At 46.2% G+C, this 17296-nt stretch overlaps 1 protein-coding gene across 1 annotated transcript in view; it reads right to left on the reverse strand.

The window, feature by feature from the left end:
* LOC139387566 (retinal-specific phospholipid-transporting ATPase ABCA4-like) overlaps positions 1-17296 on the reverse strand; it is a 151176-nt gene that overhangs the window by 81544 nt on the left and 52336 nt on the right. The window contains exon 8 of the mRNA XM_071133892.1: positions 10070-10159. Within this exon, the coding sequence (XP_070989993.1) occupies positions 10070-10159 (90 nt within the window). The remainder of the gene's footprint in view (positions 1-10069; positions 10160-17296) is intronic.

Below are 17296 nucleotides of genomic sequence, written 5' to 3' on the forward strand. Positions count from 1 at the left end.
ACTATTGATAACGAGGATAGGTGTTGGGTGGGCCATTTCTCTTACTATTGATAACGAGGATGGGTGTTGGGTGGGCCATTTCTCTTACTATTGATAACGAGGATGGGTGTTGGGTGGGCCATTTCTCTTACTATTGATAACGAGGATAGGTGTTGGGTGGGACATTCCTCTTACTATTGATAACGAGGATAGGTGTTGGGTGGGCCATTTCTCTTACTATTGATAACGAGGATAGGTGTTGGGTGGGACATTTCTCTTACTATTGATAACGAGGATAGGTGTTGGGTGGGCCATTTCTCTTACTATTGATAACGAGGATAGGTGTTGGGTGGGCCATTTCTCTTACTATTGATAACAAGGATGGGTGTTGGGTGGGCCATTTCTCTTACTATTGATAACAAGGATGGGTGTTGGGTGGGCCATTTCTCTTACTATTGATAACGAGGATAGGTGTTGGGTGGGCCATTTCTCTTACTATTGATAACGAGGATAGGTGTTGGGTGGGCCATTTCTCTTACTATTGATAACGAGGATAGGTGTTGGGTGAGCCATTTCTCTTACTATTGATAACGAGGATAGGTGTTGGGTGGGCCATTTCTCTTACTATTGATAACGAGGATAGGTGTTGGGTGGGCCATTTCTCTTACTATTGATAACAAGGATGGGTGTTGGGTGGGCCATTTCTCTTACTATTGATAACGAGGATAGGTGTTGGGTGGGCCATTTCTCTTACTATTGATAACAAGGATGGGTGTTGGGTGGGCCATTTCTCTTACTATTGATAACGAGGATAGGTGTTGGGTGGGCCATTTCTCTTACTATTGATAACGAGGATAGGTGTTGGGTGGGCCATTTCTCTTACTATTGATAACGAGGATAGGTGTTGGGTGGGCCATTTCTCTTACTATTGATAACGAGGATAGGTGTTGGGTGGGCCATTTCTCTTACTATTGATAACGAGGATAGGTGTTGGGTGAGCCATTTCTCTTACTATTGATAACGAGGATAGGTGTTGGGTGGGCCATTTCTCTTACTATTGATAACGAGGATAGGTGTTGGGTGGGCCATTTCTCTTACTATTGAGAACGAGGATAGGTGTTGGGTGGGCCATTTCTCTTACTATTGATAACGAGGATAGGTGTTGGGTGGGCCATTTCTCTTACTATTGATAACGAGGATAGGTGTTGGGTGGGACATTTCTCTTACTATTGAGAACGAGGATAGGTGTTGGGTGGGCCATTTCTCTTACTATTGATAACGAGGATAGGTGTTGGGTGGGCCATTTCTCTTACTATTGATAACGAGGATAGGTGTTGGGTGGGCCATTTCTCTTACTATTGAGAACGAGGATAGGTGTTGGGTGGGCCATTTCTCTTACTATTGATAACGAGGATAGGTGTTGGGTGGGCCATTTCTCTTACTATTGATAACGAGGATAGGTGTTGGGTGGGACATTTCTCTTACTATTGAGAACGAGGATAGGTGTTGGGTGGGCCATTTCTCTTACTATTGATAACGAGGATAGGTGTTGGGTGGGCCATTTCTCTTACTATTGAGAACGAGGATAGGTGTTGGGTGGGCCATTTATCTTACTATTGATAACGAGGATAGGTGTTGGGTGGGCCATTTCTCTTACTATTGATAACGAGGATAGGTGTTGGGTGGGCCATTTCTCTTACTATTGATAACGAGGATAGGTGTTGGGTGGGCCATTTCTCTTACTATTGATAACGAGGATAGGTGTTGGGTGGGCCATTTCTCTTACTATTGATAACGAGGATAGGTGTTGGGTGGGCCATTTCTCTTACTATTGTTAACGAGGATAGGTGTTGGGTGGGCCATTTCTCTTACTATTGATAACGAGGATAGGTGTTGGGTGGGCCATTTCTCTTACTATTGATAACGAGGATAGGTGTTGGGTGGGCCATTTCTCTTACTATTGATAACGAGGATAGGTGTTGGGTGGGCCATTTCTCTTACTATTGATAACGAGGATAGGTGTTGGGTGGGCCATTTCTCTTACTATTGATAACGAGGATAGGTGTTGGGTGGGCCATTTCTCTTACTATTGATAACGAGGATAGGTGTTGGGTGGGCCATTTCTCTTACTATTGATAACGAGGATAGGTGTTGGGTGGGCCATTTCTCTTACTATTGATAACGAGGATAGGTGTTGGGTGGGCCATTTCTCTTACTATTGATAACGAGGATAGGTGTTGGGTGGGTGTTGGGTGGGCCATTTCTCTTACTATTGATAACGAGGATAGGTGTTGGGTGGGCCATTTCTCTTACTATTGATAACGAGGATGGGTGTTGGGTGGGCCATTTCTCTTACTATTGATAACGAGGATAGGTGTTGGGTGGGCCATTTCTCTTACTATTGATAACGAGGATAGGTGTTGGGTGGGCCATTTCTCTTACTATTGATAACGAGGATAGGTGTTGGGTGGGCCATTTCTCTTACTATTGATAACGAGGATAGGTGTTGGGTGGGCCATTTCTCTTACTATTGATAACGAGGATAGGTGTTGGGTGGGCCATTTCTCTTACTATTGATAACAAGGATGGGTGTTGGGTGGGCCATTTCTCTTACTATTGATAACGAGGATAGGTGTTGGGTGGGCCATTTCTCTTACTATTGATAACGAGGATAGGTGTTGGGTGGGCCATTTCTCTTACTATTGATAACAAGGATGGGTGTTGGGTGGGCCATTTCTCTTACTATTGATAACAAGGATGGGTGTTGGGTGGGCCATTTCTCTTACTATTGATAACGAGGATAGGTGTTGGGTGGGCCATTTCTCTTACTATTGATAACGAGGATAGGTGTTGGGTGGGCCATTTCTCTTACTATTGATAACAAGGATGGGTGTTGGGTGGGCCATTTCTCTTACTATTGATAACGAGGATAGGTGTTGGGTGGGCCATTTCTCTTACTATTGATAACGAGGATGGGTGTTGGGTGGGCCATTTCTCTTACTATTGATAACGAGGATAGGTGTTGGGTGGGCCATTTCTCTTACTATTGATAACGAGGATGGGTGTTGGGTGGGCCATATACCTGACGTTGTTCAGGAGTGCGCCAGTGTGTATTGTACTGTGTCTCCCTTCCTGAATAAGGAGGCGAGGGGGAGGGGTGGGGGTTCTCAGAGCATCTCTTGCTCAGTTCTGATGACTCATTCATAATGCACATTCCCATCACCTCACACACACACACGCGCGAAAGAGAGAAAACGCAACACGAACACACACACAGGCTTATACACATACAGTTGAAGTCAGAAGTTTACATACTTAGGTTGGAGTCAATAAAACTAGTTTTATTTATAAACAGGTACAAAAGTATCTATATCCACAGTAAAACAAGTCCTATACCGACATAACCTGAAAGGCCTCTCAGCAAGGAAGAAGCCACTGCTCCAAAACCACCATAAAAAAGCCAGACTACAGTTTGCAACTGCACATAGGGACAAAGATCGTACTTTTTGGAGAAATGTCCTCTCACGTCTGTGAGAGACGGAATTCTTACTGGTTGGTAGGTGATCAAATACTTATGTCATGCAATAAAATGCAAATTAATTACTTTAATCATACAATGTGATTTTCTGGATTTTTGTTTTAGATTCCGTCTTTTCACACTTGAAGTGTACCTATGATAAAAATGACAGACCTCTACATGCTTTGTAAGTAGGAAAACCTGCAAAATCGGCAGTGTATCAAATACTTGTTCTCCCCACTGTAACTGTTTGGCCACAATGATCATCATTATGTTTGGAGGAAAAAGGGGGAGGCTTGCAAGCCGAAGAACACCATCCCAATCGTGAAGCACGGGGGTGGCAGCATCATGTTGTGGGGGCGCTTTAAAATAAATCATTCAATCTACTATTATTCTGACATTTCACATTCTTAAAATAAAGTGGTGATCCTAACTGACCAAAGACGGGGAATCTTTACTCTGATTAAATGTCAGGAATTGTGAAAAACATTTATTTTTTATTTCCCCTTAATTTAACCAGGTAGGCCAGTTGAGAACAAGTTCTCAATTACAACTGTGACCTGGCCAAGATAAACTAAAGCAGTGCGACACAAACAACAGCACAGAGCTCCTCATGGAATAAACAAACATACAGTCAATAACACATTAGAAAAAATATATGTGCAAAATGAGGAAGCGTAGGGAGGTAAGGCAATAAATAGGCTGTAGTGGCGAAGTAATTCAAATGTAGCAATTAAATACTGGAGTGATAGATGAGCAGAATGAATGTGCAAGTAGAGATACTGGGGTGCAAAGGAGAAAAAATACATAAATAAATACAGTATGGGGATGAGGTAGTTGGATGGGTTATTTACAGATGGGCTATGTACAGGTACAGTGATCTGTGAGCTGCTCTGACAGCTGGTTCTTAAAGCTAGTGAGGGAGATGTGAGTCTCCAGCTTAAGTGATTTTTGCAATTCGTTCCAGTCATTGGCAACAGAGAACTGGAAGGAAAGGCGGCCAAAGGAGGAATTGGATTTTGGGGTGACCAGTGAAATATACCTGCTGGAGTGCGTGCTACGGGTGGGTGGTGCTATGGTGACCTGTGAGCTGAGATAAGGCGGGGAGATACCAAATGTATTTGGCTAAGGTGTATGTAAACTTCCGACTTCAACTGTATGTGAACGTCACACATACACACACACAATGAACAACACCCAGGAATTGCTAGAAATACATCTGACCAATGCATTCATCATAAACACTTTATGTAGGATACTGCCACCCCGTACAAAACACCATGCGTGTCTTTACTATAAACACACCTTGGATAGTAGGATGGTGCTAAGGTTACATCCTGCAGGTTACTAGGGTTAACATGAGCTTCAGAAGCTGTCAACTCTACCCGAAAACAAACACAGACAAATGCACATAGGCACACATCCATAGAGACACACACACACACACACACACACACACATTTAAAACATGCATGCGCACACACACACAACACGTGCACTCTCTCCTATCCTCCTGGGATCAGACGCTTCTTATTTATAGCCTCCAGTTTCCTCATCACAGCTTCCTGTATCTGGGAGAAACTAACAGCTTCCTGTTACTGGGAGAAACTAACAGCTTCCTGTATCTGGGAGAAACTAACAGCTTCCTGTTACTGGGAAAAACTAACAGCTTCCTGTTATTGGGAAAAACGAACAGCTTCCTGTTACTGGGAGCAACTAACAGCTTCCTGTTACTAGGAGAAACTAACAGCTTCCTGTTACTAGGAAAAACTAACAGCTTCCTGTTACTAGGAGCAACTAACAGCTTCCTCATTGCAGCTCCCGGTTACTGGGAGAAACAACAGCTTCCTGTTACTGGGAAAAACTAACAGCTTCCTGTTACTGGGAGCAACTAACAGCTTCCTGTTACTGAGAGCAACTAACAGCTTCCTGTTACTGGGACAAACTAACAGCTTCCTGTTACTCGGAAAAACTAATAGCTTCCTGTATCTGGGAGCAACTAACAGCTTCCTGTTACTGGGAGCAACTCATAGAGGGAACTGAGTGATGAATTCTGCAAATGTTAAGAGGGATCAAGAGAGATAAAGAGAGGACAGAGAGCAAGAGAGAGAAAGAGAGAGAGAGGGAGAGAGAGAGGAAGAGGGAGAGAGAGATAGACAGAGAGACAGCGAGAGAGAGAGAGAGAGAGAGAGAGAGAGAGGACCCCCCCTGGACCTACACATAGAGGACCCACGCCAAGAGGAATTACATCCAGACCACAGTACACCCAGACACATCCACATCCCCACCCCAACCATTCACCCCCCCCCCCCCCCCCCCCCCCACACGTCAACCATGCCCACACCCCATTTAGGCCCCCTCAGATCAGACCTATGCCACTCCTGCCCACACCATGCACCCCACCCCCGCAAAGAGGGCCTCAACATGGAAGCCACACATACGCCCAGGTAGTGAGCGGGCAAACAGTCCCAAACCCCACTCTCACACTCGCCCAAGCCAATGGCATGTACCAGATGCTCAGCAGGCTCTGCTCACACTTACTGGCCTGAGGCCAAACCACGACCAACAACATTGGACACTCTATGGAACAAAAAGCCTTCACTATATCATCCTGGAATATCCAAGGCCTGAGGTCATCTGCCTTTGGCCTAAAGAGCAGTAGCCCGGACTTCACCAAAGAAATCGGTAATACAGACATTGTCATCCTGCAAGAAACCTGGTATAGAGGAGACGGACCCACTGGTTGCCCTCTAGGTTACAGAGAGCTGGTAGTCCCATCCACCAAACTACCAGGTGTGAAACAGGGAAGGGACTCAGGGGGTATGCTAATTTGGTATAGAGCAGACCTAACTCACTCCATTAAATTAATCAAAACAGGAACATTCTACATTTGGCTAGAAATTCAAAAGGAAATTATCCTAACATGATTATCCTAACAGAGATCCTAAAATGTCCTCCTGTGTGCTACCTATATCCCCCCATTAGAATCCCCATATTTTAATGAAGACAGCTTCTCCATCCTGGAGGGGGAAATCAATCATTTCCAGGCCCAGGGACATGTACTAGTCTGTGGCGACCTAAATGCCAGAACCGGACAAGAACCTGACACCCTCAGCACACAGGGGGACAAACACCTGCCTGGAGGTGACAGCATTCCCTCCCACATATGCCCCCCTAGGCACAACTATGACAACATAACCAACAAAAACGGGTCACAACTCCTGCAGCTCTGTCGCACGCTGGGTATGTACATAGTCAACGGTAGGCTTCGAGGGGACTCCTATGGTAGGTACACCTATAGCTCATCTCTTGGCAGTAGTACTGTAGACTACTTTATCACTGACCTCAACCCAGAGTCTCTCAGAGCGTTCACAGTCAGCCCACTGACACCCCTATCAGACCACAGCAAAATCACAGTCTACTTAAACAGAGCAATACTCAATCATGAGGCATCAAAGCCAAAGGAACTGAGTAACATTAAGAAATGCTATAGATGGAAGGAATGCAGTTTGGAAACCTACCAAAAAACAATTAGGCAACAACAAATGCAATCCCTTTTAGACAATTTCCTGGGTAAAACGTTCCACTGTAATAGTGAAGGTGTAAACTTGGCAGTAGAAAATCTTAACAGTATATTTGACCTCTCAGCTTCCCTATCAAATCTAAAAATCTCAAATAGAAAACCGAAGAAAATTAACAATAATGACAAATGGTTTGATGAAGAATGCAAAAATCTAAGAAAGAAATTGAGAAACCTGTCCAACCAAAAACATAGAGACCCGGAAAACCTGAGTCCACGCCTTCACTATGGTGAATCACAGAAAAAGAAGGAACAGCATGTCAGAAATCAGCTCAATGTAATTGAAGAATCCATAGACTCTAACCACTTCTGAGAAAATTGGAAAACACTAAACAAACAACAACACGAAGAATTATCTATCCAAAATGGAGATGTATGGGTAAACCTCTTCTCCAATCTTTTTGGCTCTATAACAAAGAATAAAGAGCAAAAACATATACATGATCAAATACAGATCTTAGAATCAACTATTAAAGACTACCAGAACCCACTGGATTCTCCAATTACATTGAATGAGTTACAGGACAAAATAAAAACCCTCCAACCCAAAAAGGCCTGTGGTGTTGATGGTATCCTTAATGAAATGATCAAATATACAGACAACAAATTCCAATTGGCTATACTAAAACTCTTTAACATCATCCTTAGCTCTGGCATCTTCCCCAATATTTGGAACCAAGGACTGATCACTCCAATCCACAAAAGTGGAGACAAATTTGACCCCAATAACTACCGTGGAATATGTGTCAACAGTAACCTTGGGAAAATCCTCTGCATTATCATTAACAGCAGACTCGTACATTTCCTCAATGAAAACAATGTACTGAGCAAATGTCAAATTGGCTTTTTACCAAATTACCGTACAACAGACCATGTATTCACCCTGCACACCCTAATTGACAACCAAACAAACCAAAACAAAGGCAAAGTCTTCTCATGCTTTGTTGATTTCAAAAAAGCATTTGACTCAATTTGGCATGAGGGTCTGCTATACAAACGGATGGAAAGTGGTGTTGGGGGTAAAACATACGACATTATAAAATCCATGTATACAAACAACAAGTGTGCGGTTAAAATTGGCAAAAAACACACACATTTCTTCACACAGGGTTGTGGGGTTAGACAGGGATGCAGCTTAAGCCCCACCCTCTTCAACATATATATCAACGAATTGGCGCGGGCACTAGAAAAGTCTGCAGCACCCGGCCTCCCCCTGCTAGAATCCGAAGTCAAATGTCTGCTGTTTGCTGATGATCTGGTGCTTCTGTCACCAACCAAGGAGGGCCTACAGCAGCACCTAGATCTTATGCACAGATTCTGTCAGACCTGGACCCTGACAGTAAATCTCAGTAAGACCAAAATAATGGTGTTCCAAAAAAGGTCCAGTCACCAGGACCACAAATACAAATTCCATCTAGACACTGTTGCCCTAGAGCACACAAAAAACTATACATACCTTGGCCTAAACATCAGCGCCACAGGTAACTTCCACAAAGCTGTGAACGATCTGAGAGACAAGGCAAGAAGGGCATTCTATGCCATCAAAAGGAACATAAATTTCAACATACCAATTAGGATTTGGCTAAAAATACTTGAATCAGTCATAGAGCCCATTGCCCTTTATGGTTGTGAGGTCTGGGGTCCGCTCACCAACCAAGACTTCACAAAATGGGACAAACACCAAATTGAGACTCTGCACGCAGAATTCTGCAAAAAATATCCTCTGTGTACAACGTAGAACACCAAATAATGCATGCAGAGCAGAATTAGGCCGATACCCACTAATTATCAAAATCCAGAAAAGAGCCGTTAAATTCTATAACCACCTAAAAGGAAGCGATTCCCAAACCTTCCATAACAAAGCCATCACCTACAGAGAGATGAACCTGGAGAAGAGTCCCCTAAGCAAGCTGGTCCTGGGGCTCTGTTCACAAACACAAACACACCCTACAGAGCCCCAGGACAACAGCACAATTAGACCCAACCAAATCATGAGAAAACAAAAAGATAATTACTTGACACATTGGAAAGAATTAACAAAAAAACAGAGCAAACTAGAATGCTATTTGGCCCTAACCAGAGAGTACACAGTGGCAGAATACCTGACCACTGTGACTGACCCAAATTTAAGGAAAGCTTTGACTATGTACAGACTCAGTGAGCATAGCCTTGCTATTGAGAAAGGCCGCCGTAGGCAGACATGGCTCTCAAGAGAAGACAGGCTATGTGCTCACTGCCCACAAAATGAGGTGGAAACTGAGCTGCACTTCCTAACCTCCTGCACAATGTATGACCATATTAGAGAGACATATTTCCCTCAGATTACACAGATCAACAAAGAATTCGAAAACAAATCCAATTTTGAAAAACTCCCATTTCTACTGGGTGAAATTCCACAGTGTGCCATCACAGCAGCAAGATTTGTGACCTGTTGCCACGAGAAAAGGGCAACCAGTGAAGAACAAACACCATTGTAAATACAACCCATATTTATGCTTATTTATTTTATCTTGTGTCCTTTAACCATTTGTACATTGTTAAAACACTGTATATATTATGACATTTGGATTGTCAAATGATTGTGAAACTTCTGTATGTGTAATGTTTACTGTTAATTTTTGTTGTTTTTCACTTTATATATTTACTTTATATATTATCTACCTCACTTGCTTTGGCAATGTTAACACATGTTTCCCATGCCAATAAAGCCCTTGAATTGAATTGAATTGAATTGAGAGAGAGAGAGAGAGCGAGAGAGAGACAGAGAGAGAGAGAGACAGAGACAGAGTGAGAAAAGAGAGAGAGAGAGAGAGAGAGAGAGACAGAGAGAGAGAGAGAGAGAGACACAGAGAGAGAGAGAGAGAGAGAGAGACACAGAGAGAGAGAGAGAGAGAGAGAGAGAGAGACAGAGAGAGAGAGAGAGGGACAGAGAAGGAGGAGAAGATAAATAGAGAGAGAGAGGAGAACAGAAAGACATATGATAGATGACTCACCACTTGGACCTTCTCTGATACAGCGGTTAGAACACGCCCCCAGTAGCGTAGGTCTGGTCCATCCGTGTGGTTGTCCAACACCCGGGGCAGCTGGGAAAAGACAGTTTGGACAGGTAATAGTCACATCTCAGGGACTACAGATGAAAACTAGCCGGCTGGCACATTTACAGAAATATTGATGAGATGTGCATTGTCCCTGTCAAATACATGAAAAATAACGTTTGCATACTTTGAGATGTTATAAAACCATTTTGAATGAAGTCTGATTTGATTTGTTTTTTTTAATTCGGTTAAAATGTTTAAAATCATGCAAAGATAACTAACTAGGCCTGAATCAACGTGCTATACTCTCATACTCTTTCACCTTTACGACTTTAAAGGAAAAGCCCCTTAACACTGGCTCTTCAAGGCCACTGACATGCCACAGAGAGTCACTACGGAAACAGAGAACGCCAACACAAACATCTTACTTAGCTTCCTATGACATTCCTTACACTTCCATTTCAATGAACGAAGGGAGGGAGGGAGGGAGGGAGGGAGAGAGGGAGGAAGGGAGGGAGGGAGGAAGGGAGGGAGGGAGGGAGGGAGGGAGGGAGGGAGGGAGGGAGGGAGGGAGGGAGGGAGGGAGGGAAAGGCAAGATAATAGGAGAGGAGAGGTAGTAGTGATCTATTAGTAGGAGGGAGGGAGGGAGGGAGGGAGGGAGGGAGGGAGGGAGGGAGGGAGGGAGGGAGGGAGGGAAGAGAGAGCGAGGGAAAGGCAAGATAATAGGAGAGGAGAGGTAGTAGTGATCTATTAGTAGGAGGGAGGGAGGGAGGGAGGGAGGGAGGGAGGGAGGGAGGGAGGGAGGGAGGGAGCGAGGGAGGGAGGGAGGGAGGGAGGGAGGGAAGAGAGAGCGAGGGAAAGGCAAGATAATAGGAGAGGAGAGGTAGTAGTGATCTATTAGTAGGAGGGAGGGAGGGAGGGAGGGGTTAAGGGTTACGGGTTGAGAGAACAAACTAGTAAAAGAGAGGAAGAGGTGAAGCGAGAAGGTTTACTCTGTCCATGTTAAAACACATCCTTATTACTAAGCAAGTGAGGAGTTTTTGTATTGGGGGGAAATGTGTCGATATTTAGTCAAGATAAACATGAACTGACTACGTTGTTACGTGTGTACCAATATACACTACCAGTCCAAAGTTTCAGAACACCTTCTCATTTAAGGGTTTTTCTTCATTTTTACTATTTTCTACATTGTAGAATAATAGTGAAGACATGAAAACTATGAAATAACACATATGGAATCATGTAGTAACCAACAAAGTGTCAAACAACACAAAATATATTTTATAATTTAGACTCTTCAAAGTAGCCACCCTTTGCCTTGATGGCAGCTTTGCTGGGTGAACAAGTATGATTTTAGGAATATTGCTAGATGTAATAGAATAGCACCACTTGTATGTGCCTGAGTCCAGTATGAAAGAATTAGAGGTAGTTTCACAAGCAAATGCTAACTAGCGTTAGCGCAATGCCTGTACCTCTACAGGAACAGTTAGCATGCTGTTCCTTTTCATCCGACTCTGGGGAAGTAGATAAATTGCTTCATTGACTAAATCTCAAACTATCTCTTCAATATTGAGGAAATTACAGTCATTGATGCTAATTACAGGCTATTGTTTTTCTGTGAAGAAAATTCTTAGGCTGACCGTTTAGGTAAGGCCATTTTAGGGATGGAAAACCAGTGTCAGTGTGAACTTCAACAACCACAAACAGAAAGAAAACATATTGCACTACATATTGCAGAACTAACAATCAAATAAAAGTATATATTCTAATGTCTCTCCTCTCCCTATAGGTGACACATGACCCTGTCTCTAGGTGTATGGCCCAGTCACCTCTTAGTGTGTTTCTCTGAGTGAGCTGAGGGAGGGGGCATTGCCTAACTCATTAACTAATCCTATTAGGGAAATAGGCCAGGAGGCTATCGCTCTATCGCCATGCCAACCTGGCTGAGCCAGTCACCTGCCTTCTGGAGACTCTACCCCGAACTGAACCCTGACAGAGAGAGGAGACTATACCCTGGACTGAACTCTGACAGAGAGAGGAGACTCTACCCTGGACTGAACTCTGACAGAGAGAGGAGACTATACCCTGGACTGAACTCTGACAGAGAGAGAGCGGAGACTCTACCCTGGACTGAACTCTGACAGAGAGAGAGAGGAGACTCTACCCTGGACTGAACTCTGACAGAGAGAGAGAGGAGACTATACCCTGGACTGAACTCTGACAGAGAGAGAGAGGAGACTCTACCCTGGACTGAACTCTGACAGAGAGAGAGAGGAGACTCTACCCTGGACTGAACTCTGACAGAGAGAGAGAGGAGACTCTACCCTGGACTGAACTCTGACAGAGAGAGAGAGGAGACTATACCCTGAACTGAACTCTGACAGAGAGAGAGAGGAGACTCTACCCTGGACTGAACTCTGACAGAGAGAGAGAGGAGACTATACCCTGAACTGAACCCTGACAGAGAGAGAGAGGAGACTCTACCCTGGACTGAACTCTGACAGAGAGAGAGAGGAGACTATACCCTGGACTGAACTCTCTCTCCTGGACTGAACTCTGACAGAGAGAGAGAGGAGACTATACTCTGAACTGAACTCTGACAGAGAGAGAGAGGAGACTCTACCCTGGACTGAACCCTGACAGAGAGAGAGAGGAGACTCTACCCTGAACTGGACTCTGACAGAGAGAGAGAGGAGACTCTACCCTGGACTGAACTCTGACAGAGAGAGAGAGGAGACTCTACCCTGGACTGAACTCTCTCTCCTGGACTGAACTCTGACAGAGAGAGAGAGGAGACTATACCCTGAACTGAACTCTGACAGAGAGAGAGAGGAGACTCTACCCTGGACTGAACTCTGACAGAGAGAGAGAGGAGACTCTACCCTGGACTGAACTCTGACAGAGAGAGAGAGGAGACTCTACCCTGGACTGAACTCTGACAGAGAGAGAGAGGAGACTCTACCCTGGACTGAACTCTGACAGAGAGAGAGAGGAGACTCTACCCTGGACTGAACTCTGACAGAGAGAGAGAGGAGACTATACCCTGAACTGGACTCTGACAGAGAGAGAGAGGAGACTATACCCTGGACTGAACCCTGACAGAGAGAGAGAGGAGACTCTACCCTGGACTGAACTCTGACAGAGAGAGAGAGGAGACTATACCCTGGACTGAACCCTGACAGAGAGAGGAGACTCTACCCTGGACTGAACTCTGACAGAGAGAGAGAGGAGACTCTACCCTGGACTGAACTCTGACAGAGAGAGAGAGGAGACTATACCCTGAACTGAACTCTGACAGAGAGAGAGAGGAGACTCTACCCTGGACTGAACTCTGACAGAGAGAGAGAGGAGACTATACCCTGAACTGAACCCTGACAGAGAGAGAGAGGAGACTCTACCCTGGACTGAACTCTGACAGAGAGAGAGAGGAGACTATACCCTGGACTGAACTCTCTCTCCTGGACTGAACTCTGACAGAGAGAGAGAGGAGACTATACTCTGAACTGAACTCTGACAGAGAGAGAGAGGAGACTCTACCCTGGACTGAACCCTGACAGAGAGAGAGAGGAGACTCTACCCTGAACTGGACTCTGACAGAGAGAGAGAGGAGACTCTACCCTGGACTGAACTCTGACAGAGAGAGAGAGGAGACTCTACCCTGGACTGAACTCTGACAGAGAGAGAGAGGAGACTCTACCCTGGACTGAACTCTGACAGAGAGAGAGAGGAGACTCTACCCTGGACTGAACTCTGACAGAGAGAGAGAGGAGACTCTACCCTGGACTGAACTCTGACAGAGAGAGAGAGGAGACTATACCCTGAACTGGACTCTGACAGAGAGAGAGAGGAGACTATACCCTGGACTGAACCCTGACAGAGAGAGAGAGGAGACTCTACCCTGGACTGAACTCTGACAGAGAGAGAGAGGAGACTATACCCTGGACTGAACCCTGACAGAGAGAGGAGACTCTACCCTGGACTGAACTCTGACAGAGAGAGAGAGGAGACTCTACCCTGGACTGAACTCTGACAGAGAGAGAGAGGAGACTATACCCTGAACTGAACTCTGACAGAGAGAGAGAGGAGACTCTACCCTGGACTGAACTCTGACAGAGAGAGAGAGGAGACTATACCCTGAACTGAACCCTGACAGAGAGAGAGAGGAGACTCTACCCTGGACTGAACTCTGACAGAGAGAGAGAGGAGACTATACCCTGGACTGAACTCTCTCTCCTGGACTGAACTCTGACAGAGAGAGAGAGGAGACTATACCCTGGACTGAACCCTGACAGAGAGAGAGAGGAGACTCTACCCTGGACTGAACTCTGACAGAGAGAGAGAGGAGACTATACCCTGGACTGAACCCTGACAGAGAGAGGAGACTCTACCCTGGACTGAACTCTGACAGAGAGAGAGAGGAGACTATACCCTGGACTGAACCCTGACAGAGAGAGGAGACTCTACCCTGGACTGAACTCTGACAGAGAGAGAGAGGAGACTCTACCCTGGACTGAACTCTGACAGAGAGAGAGAGGAGACTATACCCTGAACTGAACTCTGACAGAGAGAGAGAGGAGACTCTACCCTGGACTGAACTCTGACAGAGAGAGAGAGGAGACTATACCCTGAACTGAACCCTGACAGAGAGAGAGAGGAGACTCTACCCTGGACTGAACTCTGACAGAGAGAGAGAGGAGACTATACCCTGGACTGAACTCTCTCTCCTGGACTGAACTCTGACAGAGAGAGAGAGGAGACTATACTCTGAACTGAACTCTGACAGAGAGAGAGAGGAGACTCTACCCTGGACTGAACCCTGACAGAGAGAGAGAGGAGACTCTACCCTGAACTGGACTCTGACAGAGAGAGAGAGGAGACTCTACCCTGGACTGAACTCTGACAGAGAGAGAGAGGAGACTCTACCCTGGACTGAACTCTCTCTCCTGGACTGAACTCTGACAGAGAGAGAGAGGAGACTATACCCTGAACTGAACTCTGACAGAGAGAGAGAGGAGACTCTACCCTGGACTGAACTCTGACAGAGAGAGAGAGGAGACTCTACCCTGGACTGAACTCTGACAGAGAGAGAGAGGAGACTCTACCCTGGACTGAACTCTGACAGAGAGAGAGAGGAGACTCTACCCTGGACTGAACTCTGACAGAGAGAGAGAGGAGACTCTACCCTGGACTGAACTCTGACAGAGAGAGAGAGGAGACTATACCCTGAACTGGACTCTGACAGAGAGAGAGAGGAGACTATACCCTGGACTGAACCCTGACAGAGAGAGAGAGGAGACTCTACCCTGGACTGAACTCTGACAGAGAGAGAGAGGAGACTATACCCTGGACTGAACCCTGACAGAGAGAGGAGACTCTACCCTGGACTGAACCCTGACAGAGGGGGGGGGCGGGGGTAGAAGGGGTATAAAAGAGAGGGAGGACAGTAAGAGAAGTATGAGAAATAGAGGAGGAGGACAAGAGGCCTTAGAGCAGTGGTATTCAAAGTAGGGGTTGTAACCCCTAGTGGGGTCGTGGGAGAGCTGCAGTGGTGTCATCAAAAATAAAACAATAACTTTTTTGTTTTTGTTTTGTGACAACAAATGAGGAGTACAGATTATTTTATGGGACAATATACAAATGGTTAATTGAGTAAATGTTTTATTGGTTTCTTTGAACTTTGATAAGAAATTAAAGGGGAAATCTGGAGATGAAAATGTCATGAATTGAAGGTTATGATTAGATTTGGGGTAGGGTGGTTTCGCAAGAAATTCTTTCAGAAAAAAATGGGGTCCCTACAGAAAAAGTTTGAATACCACTGCCTTACAGGGAGGAGGAGGAGGAGGAGAAAGAGGAGGAGGAGGAGGAGGAGGAGAAAGAGGAGAAAGAGGAGAAAGAGGAGGAGAAAGAGGAGGAGAAAGAGGAGGAGAAAGAGGAGGAAGAGGAGAAAGAGGAGGAGAAGGAGAAAGAGGAGAAAGAGAAGAAGGAGGAGGAGGAGAAAGAGGAGGAGGCGGAGGAGGAGGAGGAAGAGGAGGAGGAGGAGGAGGAGAAAGAGGAGGAGGAAGAGGAGGTGGAGGAGGATGAGAAAGAGGAGAAGGAGGAGGACGATGAGGGAGGAAGAGGAGGAGAAAGAGGAGGAGGAGGCGGAGGAGGAGGAGAAAGAGGAGGTGGAGGAGAAGGAGGAAGAGGAGGAGGCGGAGGAGGAGGAGGAAGAGGAGGTGGAGGAGGAGGAGAAAGAGGAGAAGGAGGAGGAGGAGGAGGAGGTGGAGGAGGAGGAGAAAGAGGAGGAGGAGGCGGAGGAGGAGGAGGAAGAGGAGGTGGAGGAGGAGAAAGAGGAGAAGGAGGAGGAGGAGGAGGAGGCGGAGGGGGAAGAGGAGGTGGAGGAGAAGGAGGAAGAGGAGGAGAAAGAGGAGGAGGCAGAGGAGGAGAAAGAGGAGAAGTAGGAGAAGGATGAGGAGGAGGAGGAGAAAGAGGAGGAGGAGGCGGAGGAGGAGGAGGAAGATGAGGTGGAGGAGAAGGAGGACGAGGAGGAGAAAGAGGAGGAGGAGGCTGAGGGGGAGGAGGAAGAGGAGGTGGAGGAGGAGGAGAAAGAGGAGGTGGAGGAGGAGGAGGAGGAGGAGGAGAAAGAGGAGGAGGAGGCGGAGGAGGAGGAGGAGAAAGAGGAGGAGGAGGTGGAGCAGGAGGAGGAGAAAAAGGAGAAGGAGGAGGAGAAGGACGGAGGAGGAGGAGGAAGAGGAGGTGGAAGAGGAGGAGAAAGAGGAGAAGGAGGAAGAGGAGGAGGAGGAGAAAGAGGAGGAGGAGGCGGGGGAGGAGAAAGAGGAGGTGGAGGAGGAGGAGAAAGAGGAGGAGGAGGAGGAGGAAGAGGAGGTGGAGGAGGAGGAGAAAGATGAGAAGGAGGAGGAGGAGGAGGAGGAGGAGGAGGAGGAGAAAGAGGAGGAGGAGGCGGAGGAGGAGGAGGAAGAGGAGGTGGAGGAGGAGAAAGAGGAGAAGGAGGAGAAGGAGGAGGAAGAGGAGGAGGAGGAGAAAGAGGAAGAGGAGGCGGCTGAGGAGGAGGCGGCGGAAGAGGAGGAAGAGGATGAGGACGTAGACGAGGATGAGGAGGAGGAGGAGGAAGGATTAGAGGAAGTGAAGAGAAACAGGTAAAGTGGTAGGATAGCAAAACAAAAACATTTGGTAAGTAGGTCTGT

The sequence above is a fragment of the Oncorhynchus clarkii genome, chromosome 28 (genome assembly GCF_045791955.1).
Source record: "Oncorhynchus clarkii lewisi isolate Uvic-CL-2024 chromosome 28, UVic_Ocla_1.0, whole genome shotgun sequence".
Classification (NCBI taxonomy): domain Eukaryota; kingdom Metazoa; phylum Chordata; class Actinopteri; order Salmoniformes; family Salmonidae; genus Oncorhynchus; species Oncorhynchus clarkii.